The sequence below is a fragment of the Bacillus rossius genome, chromosome 17, assembly GCF_032445375.1.
Source record: "Bacillus rossius redtenbacheri isolate Brsri chromosome 17, Brsri_v3, whole genome shotgun sequence".
Lineage (NCBI taxonomy): Eukaryota > Metazoa > Arthropoda > Insecta > Phasmatodea > Bacillidae > Bacillus > Bacillus rossius.
Window position 1 is genome coordinate 12,209,988 of NC_086344.1, and position 20,142 is coordinate 12,230,129.

General features: G+C 40.8%; 1 protein-coding gene across 1 annotated transcript in view; it reads right to left on the bottom strand.

Annotated features, from left to right (window-relative positions):
* The window catches only part of LOC134540938 (cell adhesion molecule Dscam2-like), a 147,759-nt gene that overhangs the window by 57,736 nt on the left and 69,881 nt on the right, over positions 1-20,142 (bottom strand). Inside the window, exons 15-18 of the mRNA XM_063384019.1 lie at positions 15,907-16,004; positions 12,392-12,528; positions 3,586-3,730; positions 1,312-1,431 (exon numbers count right to left, since the gene is read on the bottom strand). Coding sequence (XP_063240089.1) covers positions 1,312-1,431; positions 3,586-3,730; positions 12,392-12,528; positions 15,907-16,004 — 500 coding nt within the window. The remainder of the gene's footprint in view (positions 1-1,311; positions 1,432-3,585; positions 3,731-12,391; positions 12,529-15,906; positions 16,005-20,142) is intronic.

Consider the following 20,142-nt stretch of genomic DNA (forward strand, 5'->3'; position numbering starts at 1 on the left):
GCGCTGCAGCTGACGGACAGCGCTGTGTTCGCAGGACACCGCTCGAGGAACCAGCCAGGGTGTCCACAAAGGGAAAAAAATATTTCGTACCAACTTAGGCGAGAAAAAAAGTACTGAATTATAGTTTGTCACGAGTTTAAACAATTTAGGAAGTTATAATGAAATCGCAATGCATAACTTAAACATCACACGACACACACACATACATTCCCTAGTTTTCAAAAATAATTACGCTTTATAATAAAAAACTTATCGGAGTTACTGTAACATTATTATATTAAAGAAAAAAGTACTAGATCCGAGCATAAATGTACTAGACACACTAAAAAAACCTTATAGAAGTACTAGATCTAGTACGAAAGTACTAACTGTGGACACCCTGGGAACCAGGTTCAAAAGACTCGTGTTCTGTGGCAGTCTTCTGTGTTCAACGGACAAAATTAAAAACGGAGCTACGTCATATTTGTTCCAATAGTGTTTAGGTTATAGCAATTATCTGTTTTTTGATATTCCATATTTGGTCTTCTTAAAGAAAAGTTTAATTTTTTTTAAATTGTCTGAAGATGTGACATTTTTTTTAAAGATAATGGCTTGCACCATTTTGTTTGTATTCCCAAACCATTTGCTAAAGTTTTTTTTTTTTTTTTTTTTGCGGGGAGGAAGCAGAAAAAATTTTGATAGCGAGACAGAAGTTAACTTCTTGAACTACTATACAAACATGCTATCGCCAGACAATTCCTTACTCCACGTTTTCAGCTACGCAAAACTATTTTTTTTTATTTGCTTTCCGGTTCAGAAATGTTTCAGTCATAACATTATTTCAGCCTATTAGCTTTCGTTTTCTTCAAAGGGCTGAAAACATTGTTTTTTAAAAAAAAAATACTCCGGTACATATACTATTACTAGAGACAGGAACAATTCGCGGGTTCAATGACCTCCAGGATAGACTCCAAAATCCTCTACACACTCGGGAAAATGCCAACTGTGCATTGGCTGCAGACTTGCGAGTCGTCTCGACTGGGTGGCCTTGTGATTCGACACTTCTACGAGTGAGGGGGGTCTCTAATTGGCCCTCAGTCCTCCAGATTTAACAGTGAACCAATGGCAGAAGCCGCACCGAGGTACAATTATTTGCATTTTAGCACAGCACGAAATGAACCCCGCGAATTTTTCAGGTCTCTTAACTATTACAGATATCAGGTACATCTTCTATGTTCTTACTTTAATCACTGTTGTTTGCCATGACTTGTGAGGTTATTTCTTTAAAGAATCGTCTCTAATGAGAGCTGGTGCGAGTGTGCTGGGACGTACCTGGGCCGCGCAGCCACGTGACTGTGGGAGGGGGGAAGCCGCCCGCGCGGCAGTGCAGGCTGGCCGACTGCTGGTAGAGCGCGGACACGTCCTGTGGCTCCTCCAGCCACGACGGCGGCACTGCAACACGGCGTCCATTCCTCGCGACAACCCTCCAAGCACTTTACTCATCAGTCGAGATCCTGTAATGTCAACATTGGTTGGATTGCTGCAGGGTGCCGAAATATCTGTACTAAAGTCAAATTCTGTTAGGACATCTTTCAGTGTGAGTGAGTTTTTTTTTTTTGACGTGACAATGTCCAATAAATCGATGTACGCCGGCTGCACGCACGAAAAAGTGTACCCGTTATGCACACTGTTCCGTTACGCTGCGTCCCGTTACGCTCATTGTACGCTTGCGCCGCATCTATCTCTCTTCCACTCGACTGTTTATAAAGTGAATTGCAAAGTTAATGTGGTTTTCATTTTTCATTGCTTATTACAACAGTTTCGGCAATAAAGGTTAATTATTCTTGCATTTTAAAAATCTGATTTCTAGTATAATTACAAGTATTTATTATTTTATTGTTAAAATAATAATGATTCAATTTTATTCATAAAGTATGCAATCATTTCATCAATGTTTTGTTATGAAGTTGTCACGTTAAACTATCGTCCGTAAACCGACTTTTCCAGACAACCAATTTTTTTAAATATGTGTAACATCTTAGCTCTCAGTACTCTGGTGGGAGTAATTCCACGAATGAAGTAACCAATGGTGCTGTCATCTGTGGGGGATGGTGTGAACCAAAGTTCACAGAGGCAAAGGAAAATTTTTACAGTATTTACTGTTCAGTGAATTTAAACAACATGTACAGTTTTTTAAAATAAAATTACTTGTTGAAATTCTGGTACTAATCTGGGGTGTAAAATCTTTTCAAAATTTTTCGCTATCAGAGCTGTTTCATTGTATAGATTAAATTTTTGGCCTGCAAATGGAATGATTCAATAGTCGAAGTAGCTGCTCCAGCAGAGAATTCTAGCTGCAGTAACGGAAACTAAGTGTGTTTCGCATTCTGAAATGTAATTGAAAAAAAAAAACTTGCGTGTACATTTATCACGCTCAGCATTATTTTAAAGAATTCTACGTTAAGTTTAGTGTCCCGAGTTTTACATTATAAGCGTGATTGAAACACGAGAACACACGAATTTGCTAGTCACCGAGGTTAGATGTTTCACAACTCTGGCTAGTACCGAAAGTCTCACTCACTTTTTTTTACGAAACGTAGGTTCCCGTCATTCTACGTGGGATGCTTACTGTCGATACAGTTAGCGTTTGGTAAAAATGCTATTCGAAGCCCTTTAACGCGACTATAATGAGAATTTAAAACTGCTGTATTAAAAAACACCAAAGGATGTTTGCAAACTTTGTTACTGGGATTTGGTAAATATGTAGTTTTGACGTTATTTGCGAAAAAAAATGTTAAAAATCCGAAAATACTTTTATTCTATGCTCTTTAACTTCCTCTTTTCACTAAACCCGGCGGAGATAAGAAATTCCAAATACTTTAGGATATATTGCCGTTCTTATTTTGCAATACAAGACCTGTGTAATCATTTGACCGTAGCCATTTTTGTATTTTGCTGTGTGTTCGTGAATGCCTAATTAATTAAAATGTTCGATTAGGTCAGGTTAGTTACATTATAAATACTTTCAAACTAAGCGGACATTAAAAATAATGTGAATTAATTTTAATGGTTTTTTTAGTTTTAAAGTATTTATAATGTAACTGACATGACCTAACAAACCGGGACAAAGGATGAACAGTAGGAACTCACGTAATTTTTTTTTTACTTATTACTTGCGCAACAATATCTAAATAACAAATAAAACATTAAAATTTGAAACGTTAAAAACTCACCTAAGTTAGAGGCGGGTACAATTCCTTTGCCATTAGTTGAAAATAATGTGGTCGTTCACCTACGTCGTGAAAAAAATAAATAAATAAGAATTCATACTCGTAAACAAGAAACAATTCGATGAAAGCCGCATGAATGCACAAGTATTGTGATGAAAATTAATTTTTTTTTTGATATCTCCTAAAGTATTTGGAATTTCTTATCTCCGCCAGGTTTAATGAAAAGAGGACGTTAAAGAGCATAGAATAAAAGTATTTTCGTATTTTTAACATTTTTTTTTTTTCGCAAATACCGAACTACATATTTACCCGGGATTCGACTACTGTGTCACCGCTGCGAGGAGACCGCCCGCACGCACGCGCGGGGGGCACCCACCTCGGATGGAAAGCGACGCGGTGTAGTTGGCGCTGGCGGCCGCGTTGCTGGCGGTGCAGGTGTAGTGGCCCGAGTGGCGCGCGTCAAGGTCGCGGAACACCAGGGTGCTGGCGAACTCCTCCCGCTTCTCCTGCAGCCCGTGGTCCTGCAACCCGCACGGCAGCTCTCTCCCAGTCGCTCGTCAGGCGAACCACGTTCGGAAACCAGCAACTACGCTGGCTCTCGGATTGGTAAATTTGTAGTGTACAGATTATCGTCAAAAAATTTTTTAAAAATCTGAAATAACTTTCATTATATGCTCTTTTACGTCCTCTTTTCATTACAGCCTGCGGAGATAATAATTCCAATTACTTTTGGAGATATTGAATTTTTAAATTTTAATCACTATACCTGTACATTCACCATTGTTTTTTGTTTACGCGTATCAATTGTTTTTTATTAGATAATGTTGTCACATGATAGTTTGTGATAGGCCAATATTCAAATGAACCAATAGGTGGTGATTTATTTATGTTTCAAATTTTTATGCTTGATTTGTTATTTCGATATTGTTGCGTGTAAAAAAAAATTACGTTCGTTCCTAGTGTTAATCCTTTGTTCCGGTTTGTTAGGTTAGGTCAGCTACATTATAAATACTTTAAAACTAAACAACCATTAAAATTAATTTTATTATTTTTAATGTCCGTTCAGTTTCAAAGTATTTATAATGTAGCTGATCTGACCTAATCTACCTTTGTACCGTTTTGTTAGGTCAGGTCAGTTACATTATAAATACTTAAAACTATACAAGTAAAATTAATTGATATTATTTTTAATTTCCGTTTATTTTGAAGTATTTATAATGTAACTAACCTTACCTAATGGAAAATTTCTGTTATTTAGGCATTCACGCACACACAGCAAAATATAAAATGCAACGGTTGAATGATTACATAGGTCTTGTATTGCAAGATAAGAACGGTGATATCTCCAAAAGTAATTGGAATTTCTTATCTCCGCAGGCTGTAATGAAAAGAGGACGTAAAAGAGCATATAATAAAAGTTATTTCAGATTTTTAAAAAAATTTTTGACGATAATCCGTATACTACATATTTACCCTCGGATTTTGTTTGTTTGTTGTGTATTAGGTATCCAATTCATTTCGGTACATGTGGATGTATTTCATTTCCATTCGTATTGTTTCAGATTATTTAGGTTATTTCACATTAATATGTACAGTTACTTAACATTTCCACACATTTCAGTTTTTCCCTTCGATGTATTTCGTTACAACTCAAGCATTTAATCATTGAAATTCGATTTTATTAAAGAACTTTTATTTCATAACAAATGGGATCTTTTGATGCTTTTTCAAGTAATTTTACTTCAATTTATTTAATTACATATGAGTACTTGTGAATTGTCTGGGAATTTTACCTTTAATAGAATTATCGGGATGCTATTGATTCAATAATTCTATCTCCACAATTACTGACACCCTCAGAGCTTGACTGCAAGTAGAGAACAAAAAAATTGTAACACTGACACAAAAAAGAAATTATTATTAGTGTCCAATTGATAAAGTAACATTAATTAATACTATATTAAAATTAAATGTAAAGGGAAACAGATATTTAAGATATGTGAGATGAACAAATAAAAAATACATTGCATATTTAAACACAATTTTGTTTTTCCTTATCATAGCAAATACAGGAGCTTACATTGCTGTGTTTCAATATTTGTTTCTTAAAAATGCACAAACCCTAAGACAAGCACGTATTTAGGCCTTGCAAAAATGTCTCCACAAATAAATCGCAAGAATTGTATTTATATACCCATAGCTGTACGCAGCATTACATAGGTAATCATGCGCCAAGTGAATACATTTTTCAGGGAAGCGATACACTGCCGGTAGGCAGAATCAATTAAAAAATATATTTAAGGGGTAAATGTGTTTAAATGTGGGTGCGCCATCTTTGTGTCGGATTTACGTTTTTACGTTCAGTGACTTCTGTTCCATTTTCACAAAATCACTCCTACCAAATGCGGTATACCGAGAGTTAAAGAGGTTTACGCTGACGTCGTCCGGGCCTGCGGCCCCTTTGAGCCCGATATGACACCGCCCAACCACCGTCTCTATTCAAACCTCCCGCTCGTGCGTGCGTGTGTGCGTGTGTTTCCAGCCCAGCAAGAGGGCGCTTAGATGCAGTGCGCCACACCCCTAAATGTGTAATTAATATTGTAACCCTTTTTCTTTCATTCTTTTGCCCCAGTGTTTTGTAATCATGTGTTTCTTCAATTTAAATATTATGTTAATGATAAAACTATAGACGTTGCCCGGGCGGACCCGAATAGGCACGGACTTGGACGAGGGTAGAAATGTTTTATAATAATTCTCAATAACTACGTAAACATTAATGTATTTTAAATTGCCAGTAATTTTTATATATTTATTAATGTAATCTATTATTTACTTAACTTTCGCCGGGGCACGGAATCGCAGGATGTTGTAACGGTAATTGTGTTCGGCGCGAAGGGCGCCATGTTGCCACCTGCAAACCATGATCTCACCCCAGTCGTTCTCTCCCGCCAGCCGAGGGCGGTCGTGTCGCTGCCTTGAGGCGACCACGTGCGTGGTCAGCCTCCTCTAATCTGATTCGTGCCTCGGGCGTTTTCTCAGTTGTACCAGTCAAGGAACGTGTACGGAAATAAAACCGTGAGTAAAATAAATCAATTAACTGTGTTACGTGTCTTTGTGTTCGGGGGACCACGTGGGACCCCAACCTGGTTGGCGGCGTGTGGGACGCCCTGAGAACCCACTGCGTGTTAGAAGCGTGCCCGACGCTGAGAGTGGGCTTAGGTAGGGTCGAGAGCAGCACGTTTCATATCTAGAGGGCCAAATATCTCGCCACACACGGGCCACGTAACGCCCTGGGTTAGAGTCTCCAGCCGGGTCCACGTGCCCACTCACGTGGTGGCGCTCACTATTTAGTACCGATAATTTCTCCATAACACCGCATGCCCTCAAATGGCGCCCAAGAGCGTGTGGCGAGATATTCGTGTCGTGAATACCAGGTCCACACGAGTTAGCGCGAGTTAGGCGGTTGTGCACCGGAGCGCGAGAGATAACGGGACCGAGCGGCCACGTGACCAGCCGAGCGCGCGCGCTACCGAGAATTCGCAGCGAGCAGCCAGGTGGCTGCATTCCTGGCAACAACAACACTCCGAGCGCAGTGAGTTACCGCAGTACTGATGTGGATTCGTGAGTAGTTCGTGAGAACGTGGACGTGAGGACTGTTCGTGTGAAGAGTACCACGTGCGTAGATATGTATCCGGACGAGTGTATCGGTTGTTACTTCCCCTGCCCGAGTTGGGACTTGCATGGCAGGACCGCCGCCGGATACGAGTGTGGCTACTGTACGGAGTACCGCATACACGGCGTGACGAAATGTGGTGCTAGGTCGTGTCCCGGAGGTAGTAGCGAGGGATACCGCTGCCAGGAATGTGCCGGCCTGTGGCATCGTGGCTGTATCGGCGAACGTGAATGGACAATACTGCGCAAGTTTTTTACCTTCACGTGCGCACGATGCATTGCCTACCTAGCCACCCAGGCGCGGTACGAGGCAGAGACGCCGAAAAAGACGCCGCTCACGCCGACGCCAACCATGCCGAAAAAGACGCCGCTCATGCCGACGCCTACAACGCCGAAAAAGACGCCGCTCACGCCGACGCCAACGATGCCGATCACGCCGACGCCGCTCACGCCGAAGCCAACCACGCCGAAAACGCCGACGCAGCACGTGTCAAGGACGCCGCCCGTTGCCGGAACGTCACCGCCGCACCAAGCCGACTCCTCACGCACGACGCCGACACCAGCACCACGAAGGTACATCCTGACGTCACCCGCACCGCCACGTGTTAAGCTACCGACACCTACCGCCCTGACAAAGACGCCCGTTGTCCTGACGCCCACGCCCGACGTCCCGACGCCGACGCCTGTCATCCCGACGCCGACGCCCGCCGTGCCGATGCCGACGCTCATTGACTTGACGTCTCCCGACACAAGTCCGATCCCGCCGCCGCCTGCCACACTGCGTTTCGTCGACCCGACGCCACTTATCCCGACTCCGACGCTCGCCGTCCCGACGCCGACAATTCCGCTCCCGCCACCTCCTGTCCTGGAGCCGCCAACCCCGGCACTTCTCGTCGACCTGACGTCTCCCGACGCTGGTCCAAACGCAACATCGCCAGCAAGACCTCGTTTCGCCGACCTGACGCCACTCATCCCGACTATGATGATGCTCGACTCGCCGAAGCCAACTGAGCGACGCCCGACGACGACCGTCCCGCCGAGTCTGCCACGCCGTCCAGCACCCGCCTCATGTCGGAGACACCTCCCGACGCCGGAATGACCTCACCACCGCACCGAACCGCCGTCCCGACGCCACCAAGGTCATTTCCGGCGAAACCCGCATCGTCTCCGCCACACGACTCGCCACGGACGCCACCAGACTGGACGCCGACGCTTCGTGTCACCATGTCGCCACCACCTGGATTCGACGTCATCCTGCCGTCGTCACCGCCACCCGAGTGCGCAGTCGCAAACAGGACACTTTGCGACACGATGTCCAGGGCCATGACGCCGAGACGCCTGAGCGCCGCCCCGCTGCCTGGGTTCGCTTCTCTGTGCCCGCCCGGATTTACCCCTCTGTGCCCGCCTGGCTTCGAAGCACAGCCGGTTGTACCTGCCCGAGTGAGACAGACGCGCGCGACGCCGACGCTGACGCCGCCTACATGCCCACCTGACGCGACGCCAGGAACGACCGAGACGCCACGACGCCCGATTCCGACGCCGATCGTCGCAGTACCGGAACACCGGTCAAGTGCCCTGCCGCCCCAGACGCCACCCAAATGTCGCAAGTTGGCAACATTGGGACGCTGCACCGTGAAGAGTCGCCCGAGCTCCCTGCATCCGCCTGTCGCGATGCAGGTCGACGCCACGACGCCTGGACGCCCGACTGCCCACCACCGAACGTGACCACCACCTGGACTTTGACACCTGTCACCCGTCCGTCACGACGGGCCGCGAAGCGCCCACATGTCGGCGAGGCTGAGCCGGGCCGTGCCGAGCGCCGCCCGCGTTTGCTAACCCGCCTGCCACGAGCCGCCTGACCTTGGACGCCGCCGCCCCTGCCGGCCGGCGCCCTGGCCACCGCCGCGCCGTCACACGCAGCAGCCGCAGCTGACGCAGATTTGGGGCTCGGGACAACTGGTGGGTCACCACCCACAAGGTTAGTCAGCCAGCACCCATTCTGCCCGTGTGTATTGTCCTTCATCGTGTAAATATTGCTCACCGCCATCATGTAAACATTGCTCGCCCTTCCATCGTGTAAACATTGCTTGTCCGTCCGTCATGTCAACATTGCCACCTACCCGCACAAACGTAAACATCAACATTGCCACGTGGGAGTGTGCGACCTAAACAGCACAGGCAACGCCCCCCAACCATGTGTCAAACGGCGCTGTCATATCGGCCTACTTTCGGAGGGGGCAATTGACGTCGTCCGGGCCTGCGGCCCCTTTGAGCCCGATATGACACCGCCCAACCACCGTCTCTATTCAAACCTCCCGCTCGTGCGTGCGTGTGTGCGTGTGTTTCCAGCCCAGCAAGAGGGCGCTTAGATGCAGTGCGCCACACCCCTAAATGTGTAATTAATATTGTAACCCTTTTTCTTTCATTCTTTTGCCCCAGTGTTTTGTAATCATGTGTTTCTTCAATTTAAATATTATGTTAATGATAAAACTATAGACGTTGCCCGGGCGGACCCGAATAGGCACGGACTTGGACGAGGGTAGAAATGTTTTATAATAATTCTCAATAACTACGTAAACATTAATGTATTTTAAATTGCCAGTAATTTTTATATATTTATTAATGTAATCTATTATTTACTTAACTTTCGCCGGGGCACGGAATCGCAGGATGTTGTAACGGTAATTGTGTTCGGCGCGAAGGGCGCCATGTTGCCACCTGCAAACCATGATCTCACCCCAGTCGTTCTCTCCCGCCAGCCGAGGGCGGTCGTGTCGCTGCCTTGAGGCGACCACGTGCGTGGTCAGCCTCCTCTAATCTGATTCGTGCCTCGTGCGTTTTTTCAGTTGTACCAGTGAAGGAACGTGTACGGAAATAAATCGTGAGTAAAATAAATCAATTAACTGTGTTACGTGTCTTTGTGTTCGGGGGACCACGTGGGACCCCAACCTGGTCGGCGGCGTGTGGGACGCCCTGAGAACCCACTGCGTGTTAGAAGCGTGCCCGACGCTGAGAGAGGGCTTAGGTAGGGTCGAGAGCAGCGCGTTTCATATCTAGAGGGCCAAATATCTCGCCACACACGGGCCACGTAACGCCCTGGGTTAGAGTCTCCAGCCGGGTCCACGTGCCCACTATTTAGTACCGATAATTTCTCCATAACACCGTACGCCCTCAACGCATTAAAAAAAAAAATGTTTGTACAGACATGCCTTAAAGAAATTTGGATGGTGATAGTGGGTTTTCGAGTGCACCATACAATTTCTCTGCAGTGAGAAACGAATTTCAATGATTAAATGCATGAATTGTAACAAAATAAATCAAAGGAAAGAACTGAAATGTGTGGTAATGTTATCTACTTGAACATATTAATGTGAAATAACAGAAATAATCCGAAACGATGCAAATGGAAATGAAAAAAATCCACATGTACGGAAATGAGTCGTAAACCTAATACATCAAACAAAATCACTCGATACAAAATAAATAAAATGATATGTACCCAAATGTAATGAAATAAATAAAATGAATTAAAGAACATCAAAAAGCATCAAAAGAACATTTATAACGAAATAAGTGTACTTTAATAGAAATGAATTTCAATGATTAAATGCATGAATTGTAACAAAAAAAGGTAAATATGTAGTGTAGCGCTATTTGCGAGAAAAAAAAATGTTAAAAATCCGAAAATACTTTTATTATATGCTCTTTCACTTTCTCTATTCATTAAACCCGGCGGAGATAAGAAATTCCAAATACTTTAGGAGATATCGCCGTTCTTATTTCGCAATACAAGACCTGTGCATTCATGCGGCGTTAAACTTTGTTTCTTGTTTGCGAGTATGAATTTTTTTTTTTGCGACGTAGGTGAACGACTACATCATTTGGTAAATCTGTATTGTACGGATTAGCGCCAAAAAAAATCGTATAAATATGAAATAACTTTCATTATATGCTATCTTACGTCCTCTTTTCAGAACCGCCTGCGGAGATAAAAAATTCCAATTACTTTTGGAGATATCGAATTTTTTAATATTAATTTTTTGGTGATATTTAAAAAAAAAAATTAAAAATCCGAAAATACCTTTATTCTGTGCTCTTTAACTTCCTCATTTCATTAAACCCGACGGAGATCAGAAATTCCAAATACTTTAGGAGATATGTAATTTTTTAATTTTCATGTTGTGCACTGATGCGGCATTTCAGCGGGAAGCCTACGATTCACACATCTTTCTGGACATACCCGAATACTCACGTTGGCAAGCCTTCTTTTCTTAAAATTAGCAAGAAGTAATTAAAAATACTTTAAAACATTGTGGATGGTTGGTTATATTAGGTTAGTATAGCTACATTAAAAAAAACTGTAAAATCATTTTATGGTTGCTTAGCAAATAACTTTTTAATATGTAGCTATCCAGCGCTAGGAAACCGTTTTCATGATTTCACAGTATTTTTAATGTAGCTATCCTAACCAAATCAACCATCCACAATGTTTTCAAGTATTTATAATGTAGCTAACATAACCTAATTGACCATTAGTTTTCATTAGTTGCATATTTATTTACAATAAACAAAAAAAAACCGAAGATGCACGATCGGGCGTTTGCCTCTCGTCTGTTGAAAGAAGGCTTGCCAACGTGAGTATTCGGGTATGTCCAGAAGGATGAGTGAATCGTAGGCTTCCCGCGTTCACCATTGTTGCTTGTTTAAAAGTATGATTTTTTTTTTTCGCGACGTAGTTGAACGACTACATCACGTAAAAAGAAAATTACGTGAGTTCCTACTGTTCATCCTTTTTCCCGGTTTGTTAGGTCAGGTCAGCTACATTATAAATACTTTAAAACTAAACAACCATTAAAATTAATTTTTATTATTTTTAATGTCCGTTCAGTTTCAAAGTATTTATACTGTAGCTGACCTGACCTAATCTACCTTTGTCCCGTTTTGTTAGGTCAGGTCAGTTACATTATAAATACTTAGAACTATACAAGTAAAATTAATTGATATTATTTTTAATTTCCATTTATTTTGAAGTATTTATCATGTAACTAACCTTACCTAATGGAAAATTTCTGTTATTTAGGCATTCACGCACACACGGCAAAATATAAAATGGCGTCTGTTAAATGATTACATAGGGCTTGTATTGCAAAATAAGAACGGCGATATCTCCAAAAGTAATTGGAATTTTTAATCTCCGCGGGCGGTTCTGAAAAGAGGACGTAAAAGAGCATATTATGAAAGTTATTTCATATTTGTACGATTTCTTTGGCGCTAATCCGTACAATACAGATTTACCCATCATTTTCTACTAACGGCAAAGGAATTGTACCGGCCTCTAACTTAGGTGAGGTAGCGAGGAAGTGAAAGAGCATATAACGAAAGTATTTTCGAAATTTCTAACATTTTTTTTTTTTTCGCAAATACCGCTAGCTTACAGTACATAATTTACCCAAAACGAATCAAAGGAGAGAGCTGAGACGTGCTCTGGGAAGAGCGCGGAGATGACGCACCTGGGGCAAGGGCGCACCGTCCTTCCTCCAGGCGATGGAGATGGGCAGGTCGCCCGACATGATGCTGCAGGACAGCAGCGCCCGCATGCCCTTCTCCAGGTTGGGGGCGAACTGGAAAGGCGCTATCCGGGGCGGGTCTGCACACACATGTTCCCTCTCTCTCGCGATCTCTCCCGCACCTACCCTCTCTCTTCCTGTGCTAGGGGAACCAAGATGACCAGGGGCGTAGCCAGGAGGGGGGGGGGGGGGGTTTAGGGGTTCAAACCCCCCCCCCCCCACCACGTAGCACCAAATCTTTAATTAAATTTCTTATTCATCACTCAAACTAATTTCATATTAAAAATTAATAAAATTTTTTACCATTACAATATTTAAATTTAAGTACCGAAAACTGATAAAATAGCACTATTTTACACCTTAAAATCCAAATTTTCCCGGGGGGGGGCAGGACCCCTGGAGCCCCTCCCCCTCCGCTTTAATACGGGAAGGAGGGGGGCGGCATGCGTCTTAACAACACCCCCGCATACACAAATCCTGGCTACGCCACTGAAGACGACAGGAGTAGGGGGAGCTTTGTATTTTCCGGGGTACAAAAGGGTAAGTAAATATGTAGTTGGGTGATATTTGTTAAAAAAAATTTTAAAATTCCAAAAATACTTTTATTCTATGCTTTTTAGGTTCCTCTTTTCATAAAACCTGGCGGAGATAAGAAATTAGGCCTACAAATACTTTAGGAGATATCGCCGTTCTTTTTTTGCTATACAAGACCTGTCGCCATTTTTAATTTGCTGTGTGTTCGTGAATGCCTAATTAAATAAAATGGTTGATTAGGTCAGGTCAGTTACATTATAAATACTTTCAAACTAAGCGGACATTAAAAATAATAATAGTTAATTTTAATGGTTGTTTAGTTTTAAAGTATTTATAATGTAACTGACCTGACCTAATAAACTGGGACAAAGGATGAACAGTAGGAACTCACGTAATTTTTTTTTACGTATTACTTGCGCAACAACAATATTCAAATATCAAATAAAACATTAAAATTTGTAATGTTAAAAACTCAAATACTTGATACTTGTAAACAAGAAACAATGGTGAACGCTGCAAGAAAAAAAAAAATTTCATACTCTTAAAAAAGAAACTATGTTGAACGCCGCATGAATGAACAGGTATTGTAATGAAAATTAAAAAATCTATATCTCCTAAAGTATTAGGAATGTATTATCTCCACCGGGTTTAATGAAAAGAGAAAGTTAAAGAGCATAGAATAAAAGTAGTTTCTGATAAAAAAAAAATTTTTTAACACATGTGGTCCAACTACAGATTTACTTACAAAAGCATATGCAAATTTGGCAATAAATCACTGTTGCACCCAACCCTTCATCCGCCCCTTCCCAAACCACCTTCTCAGTCAAATATCATTTGTTTTATAGAACAAGAGATGGGAGGAGGGGTGACAGTGAAAAATTACCTAATTTGCATATTCTGTGTGCTCCAGAACATACATGCTCCCCCTACTGACAAACAAACCTTTCATTGACAAAATTTTGGATTTTTTTTATAAACCTCCATCATTAATCATTAGTAAAGACTTGAGTTTTTAGCTACTGCCATCCAGTACGCTACTACCCATGATAAAACACATAACAAATAAACTATAGGTACAGAATGTTTGATAACAGTATGACATCTGAGGGATGACGTTTTAACCGAACAATAGTAAATATCTGCAAGTGCTTGTCAGATAGTATTTTAATTTCTGTTATTACACATTAACGTTTCAAAATTTTTTAATGAGCTCCATTTAGTGATAACTAACGTCACTTCAAAAAATTGGATACTTAATATTTTTGCTTAAAAAAAAATTTTTATGCCACAAATTAAGTTATAGGATATATAAAAGAAAATTCAAAGTTCCCTTTTGTATATGTTTATATAGTGAATATTTATTTTGCTATACTCTGACTTACTAATTTTAAGAGCTGTAAAATTATGAGACAAGTTTGGTTATAAGCCAAATTAATTCAAAACACACATAATATTTTTGGACTTTATACAACTTAGAAACCACAATAAGCATGTTTAATATTTTTGTTAAGGCAATAAGAAATGAATAAATATTTTAAAAATGTTGAGTAAGCAAAATGAAATAAAAAATATATATAAATATAAATTAAATAATTTAAAAATTTAGTTATTAAAAACAAACTGTTTTTATATAATGATTTTTTAATAAAAATGATTGATTTTTTTAGTTTTGCAATTAATGCGGATACTATTTTATAAGTGCATTTTTAAATAATGTTACAGAAGTGGTATTTTTCTGTAAAAGTTAGTGTCACTACCCCTCCTGTGGTTATAAAGGGCAGTTACAGTACCCACAACTTGCTAGGAGCAATCAGGTTTAATCGCGGCAACGAAAGTTACGCAATATTATTGATTTAAAAAACTAACCTTAGCGTTGCGGCATTTATCATAGCTGTTAATAATAATCAAGCTCGTGAGCCAAAAACAAACAATAGCAAAGAAACGTCAACAAAATTAAGGAGAACCAAGTAGTAAGTGTTAGCTGGAATTAATAAAATGAAATTATTGTTAAATTGATGGCACTTTTAATGTGAACCAAATTAGAAATAAAATATATATAAAGTCGGTCATGGCAGCATAACTCTTAGTTTGGATCAGTTTTCATTGTTACAACTTGAATAAACTAAATTATACACTACACTTAAATGCCTAAAAAGATTTTTTTTATGTTTAACAAAAAAAACATAGAATTTCAAATGACCGTGCACAACCGTTCAAGAAATAGGGGAGCATGCTATATATTATCAAACAAACCTGTTAAACTAAACACTGAAGAAATTAACATGAAATGGCAAACTTATTTAAAAATATAAAATAGATTTAAAAAAGTTACATCATTCAAATTTGAATAGTTAAAAAAGAATCCTAATTTCACAATTATTGGTGTAGGCTTCGTTACAATTTCGTTGTTAGCTGGCTCAATATAAAAAGAAAAGATAAAAAAAATGGTTGTTCGTTCTTCACAGTTAAATGGGGCCGATAACAGAGTTACTTACTTGCGAAACAAATTGCTGCAAGGCAAAAATACGTCGTCTTCCAATTCACACTAACTTTAGGCAGTGGCGTAGCCAGGATTTGTGTATGGGGGGTGCTAAGAAGCATGCCCCCCCCCCCCCCCGTATTAGAGGGGGGGGGGGGGGGTCCGGGGGTCCTCCCCCGGGAAAATTTGGATTTTAAGGTGTAAAATAGTGCTATTTTAGCAGTTTTCGGTACTTAAATTTAAATATTGTAATGGTAAAAATTTTATTAATTTTAATATGAAATTTGTTTGAGTGATGAATAAGAAATTAATTAAAGATTTGGTGCTAAGGGGGGGGTTTGAACCCCTAAAACCCCCCCCTGGCTACGCCCCTGACTTTAGGACGTATATGCAATATTGCAAGGGTTCTTGCCAAATAATTTTTAGGAAGTGGACCGAGGCTTACTTGCGTGTCTGAAGCGCAGGGCTGAGATGATCCATCCAGCAGGGCCATAAAATAGCTCCACGTAACTTAAACTGCAAATGCGCCCGGCAATGCCTTGCCTGGCACACAAGGACGTATCTCAAGAGCATGGCTTAGCACCAGGTCACGTGCGACGAAAACAGCAGCCGTTACAAAGCAATCTTGCAATTAATTATTATCTCGCCGATTCGTTTCGTACCATTACCGTTCAAATAATGATTCATGCGCGCGGAAATTTGTCGTTTCATTTTATGTCATAAGCACTTAAAGGCACTGCCGAAATTGATAGTTGCATTACACTCCCAGTACGTTGCTTGTACATTGTTCTTATTGTCTTATTAACGTCATTTTAGTCATTTTCGTCACACGAGCTGCTAAACGCGAGAATTTACGTCACCTGAGTTTCCGTCGGCAACTGTCTCCTGCAGCTTCGTGGCACGACCACCCGGCGCGCTGATCGCGCACAAAAGACGTTACTCGATTTTTTTGTTTCTCAACCACACATCAATAATTATTATGCACAAGAAGTCTGTTTTAAGAACCTGAAATAAACGACAAAAATACCTTTAACTTATACAGTAAATAATACTTGAAATTAAAATAAAATTATAAATTAAAGTCTTCAAGTTTTTGGTTCTGAAAATATCCACAAGTGAAGCCAACCTAACAGGTTCCAACGCAAAATATACCATATTCGTATACTACGTATCCAACTTAATAAATTAAAAAAATACTATTAAATGAAATTACAACCTGCATTAAATAATCAGTAAAAAAACTTATCTATTCTACAGAAGATTAAAAAATAGGAAATAAAAAGTTAACCTATCAGTGACATGCGCCACAATAGCCTTAAAAAAATTTCCGTACTTAATATTATTTTTTCCTTTGAATAAATACATAAACCATAGGAAGTCAACAAAATAAACAATCATAACTGCATTGATGTACATAATATACAAACTAAAACTTAATTTCTTAGAAACAAAATTGTTTGGAAATTGAATAAAATGTTTAAATAAAATGCAAAAATTATTTTAAACAAATACATTATAAATGATCCGAATAAAAATTGTTTATTTATAACAGTAAATAATACATATGAAAGATTGACCATAATAAACATAATTTGTAAAATAATTGCTCTATATCATTACCATTTATACTATAAAGCACTGGAAATTTGAAATGAATTAAAGTTGGAGAACTTCCTACCTGATGATGAATCTTTTACAGTGTAGTCTTGTTTCATTCTCCCCATTGTGTTATTCGCGACCACATCTCAGGATATCAATAAATATTATTATATTCCAGGTTTAGAATGAACAATAGGTACCACCTGCTCATTATTTTTGTATGAATAAGTTACATTTAAATAACTATTTATTTATAAAAAAAATACTGGTCTAATGCATCACCAAAATTGCAAAGATAAAAAAAATTCGTTTTTCTTGCAAAAAAAGTCACTCATTATTGTGGTTTCAATATTGCACTGTACATATTATTCGAGAGAAAATACGGAAATGCTCTTCAAATAACACTTTTAACTTGTTGACATGTAAAAGCTTTTTGCATTACGATTTTGAACTAAATGGGCTCCTCTAGCTAGTTGATAATCATCAGCATTTTTAAAGTAGCCAATATATATTTTTTGGATTAGGGAAGATCTGGCTCCTCAGAAAAAATTTTACTATCAGCATGTTTCAAACACTATCACTACGAGTCATTTCTTAGTTTAGATAGAGCTTTCTAAGGGTAACTTTGTCGAACACTACATATATACTGGAGTCAGAGAAATCCAGGGCTTAGAGGGTGTTTGTCAAAGTCTAATGACCTTCTGAAGGCACTTCCCAAGACTTTAATGGCTATACGAGCTTTTGCCAGCCCGGCAGGGGAGTATAAGAGCTTTAAGCACTGGTCCAAACTAGTCAACCATTGACACAAAATATAAGGCCAATCGATGTCTCTCTTTACATTCGAGCCTGGGTGCTCCTAATTGTGTCTGGATTTACCTAGAATTATTCTCGGTTGTGAGTACATTAAAGTTGTAGCCATCTTTAATTGATTCACACGAGTCTGCAGGAATATACAATTGCACCTGTTGAGTAGGATGATCAGAAGCATTATTTTCTAAGGATTTTAAACTTTCCAGACTACACCCCGCCCAAGCAGTCATATCCCATTTACATTTGGGATTTTTCATCGGTCCAACCCCATTTAATAGCAATTGTATTTGTTTGTTTTATTTATATTAAATGATGCTTCTTAATGTCATTACTATTCAGTGGTTTTAGCCAGTGCCCCTCAGTGTCATGGAGTACATCACCAATGCCCTATTTTCTCTCTAAATTGACTTGTAGTGGTACACATACTATGGCTCATTACTTTAGGTATATTTGAGTATACTAGCAATGGCATCAGTTCCGACATCGCAAAAAGGCTATTTTCATGTTAATTCTGATACAGCTACTGTACCAAGATCATAATTGGATACAATATATAAATATAGTCAGGGGCGCAACAACTAAATTTCCAAAGGGGGGGCAATATACCTTTTTATAAAGAATCATCGAGCCCCCCTATTGAAGCGGGGTCCGGGGGTCCTCCCCCGGGAAAATTTGTATTTCAAGGTGGAAAATGGTGGTATTTAAGCAGTTTTATTATCTAAAAATTGATTTCACAGCACTTTCTTTGCCCCCATTTGCCCCCACTTCAAGGTTTCAGAGGGGGGGGGGGGCAAAATACCCTTGCCCCCCTGTTATTGAGCCCCTGAATATAGTCATTGTACCAGTGCCCCACTCCATCTTGTTTGGTCTTTTTAATACATCTGCTTTCAGAAGTTCTCAACCAGAGCTTACCCCAAGGAAACAACAAATAAATTTTGTGGGTGCAATTCAAAGACTTTCAGGATTCCAAGGCCCAGAATTCACCTAAAAAAAAAATATCAAGTTACGAAATTACTTCTGTTTAAATTAGCTTTCAGCCATTTCATATCAGCAACACCCTTCCCCAGAGATACCACCAGCACCGCGCTCTGAAGATGACTATATAAATACAGAGAAATGGACATATGCTTTTTCTCATTTTTATGGTTTTTCGTAGAAACTGACGTGACCCTGGTTGCGGGACAAGGCAGTGGGGAGTTTCAGGTGGGGGGTGAAACACCCCCTGGGTGCTGCGCTCACACATCTCGCCGCACAGCTGCTTGTCTCTCCTGGGGTGCCTCTTGCTGGGCATAAAAGGGGGGGGGGGGGGATAGGAGGGGTCGGGTAAAGTGTGTGGAAGAAGGGGGGGGGGGGGTCAGCCGGAACCCTAGAGCGAGCTCCCGAAGGCCACTCCAGAGGAAGGAAGAAGAGGGAGAGAGAAAGGATGAGAGCGAAATAATTTTTCCCCTGCAGTTTTGGTTTTGCAATGATTACTGATACAAGAGGGACACATTACAAAAACAGACCATCATCTGTCATCCAACAACCAGCAATCAAGGTCATTATTTAACAATTTGGACCACATAGTACTGTTGAGGCGTTTGCCACGCCTCCATTAACTTCACTTTTATTATTTGTTTGTTTTAACGTCCTTTTGTAACAGTAACGTCGTTTTAATTTGATTTGGTATTAATTATGATAGATTGTTTGGCACTTGGTTCATTCTTGCCCTGAAGCTTGATTAAAACAAAAGCATTACGGACATTCGCGGCGCTGCGCGTGTGTGTGTTTCCGCGAGCCAACACCGCGCGGCGCGCTGAGCCTTATGACGTCATGGTGAGGCGTTAACCTGCGACGGTCTGCGGCTGGCGAGCGGGGAGACGGTGGTGGCGGCTGGTGGAGTCGACTTCGCCTCACGGGTGCAGGCGTGTTGCGTCGCTGCTAAAATGGAAAGGCTGTTCCATTCACCTACGCATCGACCAGTGGCCAGCCCGGGTTATCGTCCAACATGCTGCGCGACTACAAGTAAGCCTCGACGCAACCGTTATTAACAACCAGAGACCGGGTTGGTTTTTCAAGGAAACAATAAGCAGAGAGACTTGAGTGATCATAAACTCAAATTCATATCTTGCTAGCATCTTGAATCGTAAGGTGGCGAATTAAACTCTACTCCTTTTTTCTTTTACGCTACGTGAGAAATTACGTAAACTGCAAGCCAGACCTAACAAGTTACTGTGGTGCGGGATGTTGGACTCGCATAATAACGTCATAACTAGAGACCGGTTTGACCAAA